The 8,036-nt window shown below is 44.2% G+C and overlaps 1 protein-coding gene across 1 annotated transcript; it reads right to left on the bottom strand.

Moving 5' to 3' along the window:
* Positions 1-624: 624 nt before the first annotated feature.
* tbx22 (T-box transcription factor 22) lies at positions 625-7,207 on the bottom strand. Its single transcript, XM_040120369.1, has 8 exons — positions 7,069-7,207; positions 6,397-6,655; positions 4,688-4,789; positions 4,363-4,537; positions 2,393-2,557; positions 1,564-1,628; positions 1,251-1,336; positions 625-1,160 (listed from the first exon to the last, which is right to left on the bottom strand). Exons 1-8 carry the CDS (start codon positions 7,205-7,207, stop codon positions 625-627), a joined length of 1,527 nt encoding a protein of 508 aa, XP_039976303.1.
* Positions 7,208-8,036: the final 829 nt, after the last annotated feature.

An 8,036-nucleotide genomic window follows, 5' to 3' on the forward strand; every position in this document is an offset into this window, starting at 1 on the left:
TATACTTTGAAATACATTGTATTTTCATGTCAATACAACCAGAAAACATGGAAAACGTGTTTCCTCTTTCACTTTGTATATACGTACGGCATGTAATGGAAAAGAACATTTTGAATACTGGTGCATGATATTGACAAAAAATATGAAAAATACTTTAATGGGCACTTATGATCAGTTTAACAGTCGTTCTCATGTTCATTAACAGTTATATTACATACCTCAGGTCCTATTGCTGATGCTCTTTGGTAACACCACTACGGCAAGTGAAGCAGTTAAGGCAGCAAAGAGCTCCTGTCACGCCGTAAAGACACTGTGCTTTTTGTCCCAAATAAAACTCTACATCCTGCCTACATTCCTGTTTACTCCAATGTTGGCCTTTTTGGATCTAGCTGAGTGTAGGTAGTGAAGAGGAGTTGCACACAATCTGCTTCAGGGTCAATTTTTGTGCTGGTAAATCCAACACAGTGTACAAAATAGTTTTAAAATACAAAAAGGTCCCCAGAGTTCTGCATTTGTTGCTCCTTTGAGTCTTGCTCAAAGAAAATGAGCCCTCTCTGTTTTAGTTGCAATACGCTTTGGCTTGTTATTCTCAATAGGCCAGAGCCTGCAAGTGCGGTCCAGCTGTCAGAGGCAGTGGTTGGTGGTCGGGAGCCACGGAGACTGGCGCAGGAGACAGTCTGTGGTGTCTTCAGCTAGCTTGGCATGCCGGGAAATAGCTGTAAGTTGGGGGTTCAGGGGGAAGCTGTAGTGGTAAAGACAGTAAGGGCCCGCAGTGTCAGAGTGATGAGGGAGGAGAGAAGGCCCCTGCGAGCTGAGGGGGCTGTGCATGGGGATGAGGCAGGGGGAGCTCCCCGGAGGCCCGTGAAGACAGGGTTCCCTAGAGTGGGGAGGTTTCTTCCCCTGCAGAGCAGAGAGGAGCGGGAGGTCTGTTAGCGGAGAGAGCGGGGGCAGGCCTCTCAGTCTGTCTGCTCCCAGAGCGGAGAAGGCTCGGCCAGGCAGCGGGGAGATGCTGGGTGAGGTCTTGCTGTAGAGGGGGAGAGCGAGCGTGTGGAGAGCGGCATCCTGGCAGGAGAGCGCAGAGACGGAGAACGGGTTAAGGGATGAGGATGAGGAGAAAGGGAGGAGGCTCTTCACACTGCTGGCTGGCGACCCTGAGCTCCCTGTTGAAGAAGAAGTCAGAAACCCAAATTAAAGATATATTAAAAAGAAAAAAAAAAAAGAGGGAATTTATGAGAGCTGCAGCACAGTACCCTGGAGCTGTATGGTGAATGGCTTGAAGTCCAAGCTGAGAGGGCCTCTCCAGGGATATGACTCCAATAAGCCATCCAACACCCCTCTGTACACACACACATATATACTGTAAAAGCACTGCAACATGTTATTCCAGGTATTTAAATATTGGTTCTGAGAGGTGTGAAATTCTGCACTTCACAGTTCGACTTCATTTGAAGGTTTTATGTGGCATCAAGTTTCAGTGGTTGAACCTTAAATCCCTCTTGGGCCCTTTAGTGAAGTACTTTCCGAGCTGAAATAAGTGTCGGTGCTTGGTGAGTTTTTCTCTACCTGTTCCTTCCTGGATCTCTGAAGCCCTTGGCAAACGGGTTCCTATCGATCTTCAGTTTTGTGATCTTGCCCAGGAGAGAGGAACAGACGTGGAGTTAGAGTGGAGGTGTCAAGCGGTGACGTGTTAAGCTAACAATGAGCTCAGCTTTACAACAGGCCGGAGAGTGGCAGAGCTGTCCCCCGGGGACTGCATCTCCCAGCAGCACCCAGGGCGATCGGCCATGTCAAACAAGATTCTTGGAGAAGGGGGTTCGGGGTCGTACAGTTTTATTTGGTGCTTTAATGGGCTGTGGACTCCAGCAGTCGGCTCAGTCACAGCTGGTTACTGGGTTTCTGTAATAATACGTTCACTGATCGTAAAATGAGCCCTGATGAAAAGAGCTGGCAGTCCCTGCGGATGGCTCTGTTACTGGAGGCATGGTAGCCAAGACTGGGGTCAGCTCCCCTGCATGGGAACACACACACCCTCTCTCAGCAACTGACCCCGCTGAATATCAGGACACTGCAATTTATTACCCAGCTGAGACCACAGAGGATCGGTCCTGATGTGAAGATTAAAGACAGAGGTCAAAGAGGCCTGAGCTGTCGACTGGATCATCACAACAATGAGTATGCCGATGACAAAGATTGAACATCTGCTTTTTGAATATTTTGGCCACATAAAGGATGAAAAGTGTAAATTAGCTATAAAAAATACTCAGTATTGCTCATTTTTATTTCAATGTACAAAGATTTGAGTTGTCTACAAGAATATATCCTCAGTTCACGTAGTCTCTTAACCCTTGTATTTTACTACCCTATAGGGTGATCCCATTTCATAGAGTGTTACCTGTTGATTCTGATAGGCCGTGACTGTGGTGAATTCAGTTTCTGCGAAGGAGAAGCTGTGCACTCCCTCAGCAGGAAGCGACTGGATCTGAGACAAGTCCATCCGAGAGTCGTGCCGGATGACGTGCACTCGTGGCTTGTATTTATGCATCGACTGAAGAATAATCTGTTTCAAGAGATGAAAATGATAGTTCAAATTTTGTAAGGTGGACCTCGAGTATATCTTTATCTGAAAGTTGAACTGCAGAAACAAATCTATAGTGGGCCCCAACTAAAAATTGTATTTGGCTTTTTTGCATGAAAAATTAAACAATAGGCTATTGTATTATATACAATTAATTGGTGAAACTGTTGATCTGTTGCTCAACTAACTGATTTATAAAGTAATTGCTCTGGCTTTACAATATAGTCCAGTAGTGTGTGGGTTTTGCCAAAACTTCAAGTTTCAAATCATTTTAAAGATATTAACACTCAAAAAACTAGGGAAACCAGCCTCTCATAGGGTTTCTGTTGGTATTAAATCTCCATTGTCATTTCATTATGCAAATTACTTCATCCCCACCACTTAACTACAGTAGGTGATGTATGAAGGTAAAGTGATAATATAACAAAATCTAATTTACAACAAATGTAATTGCACGCAGACGGTTCTGTGAAAACAAAATAATACGCTGCAAAAATAACAGAACCTCTGCTATTACATCAAAACTACAGCTGGAACTAAAATGTGCTAAACAACAATTAAATTAACAAAAAACATCACATGTCATTTACTACCAGTATCACATGAATGATAAATACTTAATAATTTCATGGATATTAACATATATAAATATTAAACATATATAAATATAAATTAAACTATAATTTTTTGAGTAGATTCATGTTAGCTTGAGGGGGCTGGATACTGCAAAAAGAGGTTGAGCTGAGTAAAACTGATTTCCCAAAATTGAATTTTGCAGTGTATTTTGTAGTTTTTGTCGTGTGTTATTAGCTATTCTCATTTTGCATATTTGGTGAAGTATTTTATAGAATTAACAGACAAAGTTAAATAGTAAAATTAAAATTAACAGTTTGACGTCTTTGGAGCTCTGAAGTGTTTAAATCTGGAGTTTCACTTTTTTGCCTTTTAAGGGGAAAAGCGAAATAAAAATAAATATTTTGATATGATATATATAGGGTTTCAAAATGGAAAGCAGATTTATTCTTAAATACACGAAACAGTCAAGCTAAACTGCCAAACAGCAATGTGTTTTGGCGGAATAAGAGAGTTCCAGAGAGGCCAGTTCGGGATATGAACTGACCACAACAACATCATGGATTATGAGGCTGTTTTAGAGAAGCAAATTTCAGCTCCGCAGTACAAACACTGTTTCTAAATTCCTTCATCATATTCCAGAATAATGAATCCTCCATACACACTAAGAACTGAATTCAGTGGGGGTTTTCTAAACAGGAGGATCAAGTCAAAAGCCTCCTATAGGCCCCCTCAATCACCACATCTGTCACATGTGTACAAAACTGAACTTTTACAGGACGTTCTGGAGCGGAAAAGGATTTCCACACTTCCTTTATCCCTAAAAGACAGGCAGGCTGTCCTTCCCGAAGAATCGTCCAACACTAAACCGGACTCGGTTCAGGACGTGTATGACAGCAATCCAAGGAGGACTGTGGCCGACTCTGGTGCTCATTAATACCATTATACGTACTACGGGATGAACTTTTCTTACGTGAACTCTCTCAAATTGAGTAAGGTAACACTAAGAAATATTCAGAAATATCTTTAAAATCTTATATTACAAATCAAGACATTAAAATACAAGAAGAGTGATGAGCAGTAAAACTATGTCCCACCATTTTCACTAAAAATGTCTCCCCAGTAGGCCCACTGCATGCACAGTATTTAGCCTTTACCCATTATCTACTGGACAGATAAAGAGTCAGCAGCGCATGCTCAGATGTGTTACCTACATGTCCCTTATCGTCCATCTCATTGTTGGTGAGTTTGACCCGGTCAAAGCTGATGACCTGGCGCATCCACGTCTCTCCTGCGCACGGCGAGTCCGGGTGCACGTAGAGCCGGGGAGAGATGCAGGAGTGGTCCGTGTTTCCAGCCACCATCCACTGCGAGCTGTGGTACACATACCTGCGGGGGTACACACGTGTGAGTAAAAAAAAAAAGCCAATGGATGAATACTGAGTTAGAATTATTTAATAAACACACACACACACACACACACACACACACACACACACACACACACACACACACACACACACACACACACACACACACCTGTAGCGTTTGGAGTCCACGGGCATGACGTCCATCGCGATGTAATACTGCTGGCACGGGTCCAGGTTGCGCACCTTGACGCGCACTGAGGGAAACATTCTCCTAAAGACAGGTGACTTCATTAGGAGCTGGAAATGACTCGTTTTTTAAAAATCCATTTTAAATGAACTGTAAAAAAAAAAAATCATCCTTTTAAAAAACGGGCAAAAGGTGAGTTCAGCCCTCGTGGATTTCACATCGTAAAATGACAGAGCCATTGATCAGCGACGCAAACACGAGGCACAAACTTTGCTGCCCGCAGCGGCCAAGTTCAGAGGAAAGTTCAGGGGCCTCGAGGGGCCAGGAGGGCATCCTCACTGCCGAGATTTATAGCCTGTGTTCTCGGTAATTGAATAAACGGAACCTAGATTTCAGCAAGTAGTTATGTCCCATAACTCATTTATGGGGGGAGAAAACCGAAGAGGACGCACATGGCTACCTATCAGACCATGAATTAATTTCTTTGAAACTGGAAGATAAAGTTAATGTAATTGGACTATACCCAAGGATCCCTCCGAGTCACAAGATTTCGTTATGTAACTGATAGTCCTGGATTATATAGAACAGCTCTTCTTTTAATTCCTTATAGTCTCGAACAAATGGAAAACAGTTAAAGTTTAATTCGATTTGACAAAATTTAATCATTTTTCCAAATGGGAGTTGCTTTCAGCAAAGGATATAAATTTACCTCGGAATACATCATGTGCACCGTTCGTTTTATAAGACTACCGCACTTCCCTGTCCCAGAAATATCAACACAACAACGCGAACGGAGGGCCTGTGCACCACCGAATTATATTTCCACAAGTATTCCCAAGGTACACAGAAGAGCAAGCGCACACGCACAGGCAGCGTCCGGTCCGCGGGCTGTATTTTGTTGACTGAAGTCTCTGTAGTTCAGCCAGCTTGTCCGGGAAATGTCTTTGCTGTAAACCCGAGTGTCCAGCTGCTCGCCTCCGGTTTACACATGATAAACGCGCACCTGTGACCATATCGTATTTCACGCCACCGATAAGCACCGCTCGGTCTAGTATCCCATTTGTCGCAGAGACACAGGAGCGAACATTTCATCATAACGGACTGCAAATGAAAGACGGCTTAGACGCCTTTTTTTTTTAAACATAAGAAAAAAAAAGAAAAAGATAAAGACTTAAAGGTTCACAACTGTTTAGGCAGCGAGGCCCGGAATGTGGAGTCTGGCGCCTGCCGCTTGTTTTGATATGAAAATTGACTTTTGTTGTTGTTGTTATTGTTGTTGTTTTTTTTCGATATATCGCCAGAAATGACTCCCCCCCAAAAAAAGGAAAAAAAAGGAAAAGGAAAAGAATTCTACCACAAATCTCATCAAAGAACACAAGACTTCGTGTCAGTTAAGGTTTTGACAGTTTAAAATAATTAGCCTAGGCACGTACAGACCAAATGAAATAAATGATGAATAGAGCCGGTAATTCAAATAGTAACATAGTTAAATGTTCCTCTTGGCCCCGGATATGTAGGACGAATAGGCTTGGAGCTGGGAAGTTCTGAAGGATGGAAAAACCCAGTAAAGTCAGCAAAGTGCATCTAAATGCTGAACCGAAATGGGAAGGCTTCTCTCAGTCTCTTTACAAACGTCTGGGCTGTTCTAATAGTTCGGGGTAAAAGCAGTTTCTCTTGACCGGACTTCATACCTCCCAGCTTTAGTGATGATCATCTCGGTGCCGATCTCATAGAATCTCTTCCACAGCTCGGAGCCCTGCAGCTCTACTTGCACCTCTCTGTCCAGGCGGGAGCCGTTCTCCTCGGGCTTGTTCTCCCCTCCATCTGGGTCAGGGGCCCCCTCAACCCCTGACCCTGCAGTCTGTCTCTGCGGGTCACACGAGGTCTCCTCCGGCCCCCTCGGTGCTGAACCTGCTTTCTTCAGCTGGCTGACTGGATACTCATGCAGGCCTGAGAAGTGCAAAAGAACGAGGTGTGAGGGACAGGTGGAGAAATTCAGCCAAGTAATCCATGCATTTTTGTTGACCAAAATCATTTATGATTTAGCTGCAGTTTTATTTTGACGTTTGGCTTTGAATAAGCTGTAGATATTAACAAAAATGTTGTTTTAAAAAAAAGAAAAAACTCAGCACGTTCCTGCAGTGTGCAAGCATGGAGAATATTTACAAAACTTTCTGGAATAACTTTGGAATTGAACTGTTAAAATTATAGAATCAGGTTAAAGTGTGAAAACCGAATAGGTGTAAAATAAGGGTCTGAGGTTGTGCGTGTTGTTGCTCCATTTTGTGCGTAAAATGAATGTTATGAATGTGAAAGCAGTGAGATGTTCTGGAAAATCCAACAGGAGCTTCCTCCTGTCTCACCGGTGAAGATGCTCGTGTCGCCGCCGGTGTCTCCAGCTGAACTTGACTCTTGTCCCTCCGACACTTTCATCCTCTTGCAGGGTTTCCCGACCAGCGACTCCACCGAAAACGCGTGGGCCCTGGAGCTCAGACCCTGCATCTCGGCGAAAGATCCCGTCCTTCTACGCGGTCTATATCCTTCTGAACTTCGACTTCTTCCCGCACAGGGCCTCAGGGTCCCGGCTCATTCGGGACAGGACGCGGGCAGGGCAGGAAGCAGCAGCAGCAGCAGCAGCAGCAGCAGCAGCAGCGGCGGCGGCAGCAGCGGCAGCGGCAGCACCTCAGGGAGTCCCTCTTCTCTCACTGCCGCTCCGTGACGCTGCGTAATTGATCCGGTGCGTTCCCATGTGTTCTCATCCACCTTCATCCAAAATCCTTGATTACTGGCACGCCTCTCCTCCTCACCACAATATTCCCCTCTCTCTCCCTTTATCCGTCTCTGTGTCTCCCCTTTCCTCTCCGTCCCACAGAGGGCTTGTTCCTCCGGTTCCCCTCTGCGCGTCACAGAGAGGGAGGGAAGAGCGCAGCGTGCTTTCCTCCACACTGGCCTGCGCTGCAAAAAAAAATGTCCATCCTCACTCTTATCCCGACCTCAAAATCCTATTTTCCTGAAGCGAAAGAGAAAACAGTCCACTACGAGAGTAAACTGGTTACTTTTCTTCCCAAAGCCATCGCGTTTTTTGTTTTTCTTTAAACGAGCCGCTACTTTGAAGCGAAGCAAAATGGGACAGATTGCTTTATTAGTATCAACAGGTGACATCTGATTCAAGACTCAACTGAATCAAGTTCATTTGAGAGGAGACAAGTCAGATTATCGAATACATTTTCCGTTTTTCCACTTTGTAATATAAAGCAAGTCTGATCAATCCCCCAAATAAAGTTCGAAAGAAGGAGGCCGCCAAATATCAATTAGAAGGAATTTAATAGTC

The sequence above is a fragment of the Xiphias gladius genome, chromosome 23 (assembly GCF_016859285.1).
Source record: "Xiphias gladius isolate SHS-SW01 ecotype Sanya breed wild chromosome 23, ASM1685928v1, whole genome shotgun sequence".
NCBI lineage: Eukaryota > Metazoa > Chordata > Actinopteri > Istiophoriformes > Xiphiidae > Xiphias > Xiphias gladius.

What these genes read in the sequence shown, in the direction of transcription:
- tbx22 (XM_040120369.1), bottom strand. Translation starts at nt 7,207, where the DNA reads ATGCAGGGTCTGAGCTCCAGGGCCCACGCGTTTTCGGTGGAGTCGCTG. An exon ending in CGACACGAGCATCTTCACCG is followed by an intron (nt 6,656 to 7,068) that starts GTGAGACAGGAG and finishes TGCACTTCTCAG; the next exon opens with GCCTGCATGAGTATCCAGTC. An exon ending in CGGCCTATCAGAATCAACAG is followed by an intron (nt 1,629 to 2,392) that starts GTAACACTCTAT and finishes CTCCTGGGCAAG; the next exon opens with ATCACAAAACTGAAGATCGA.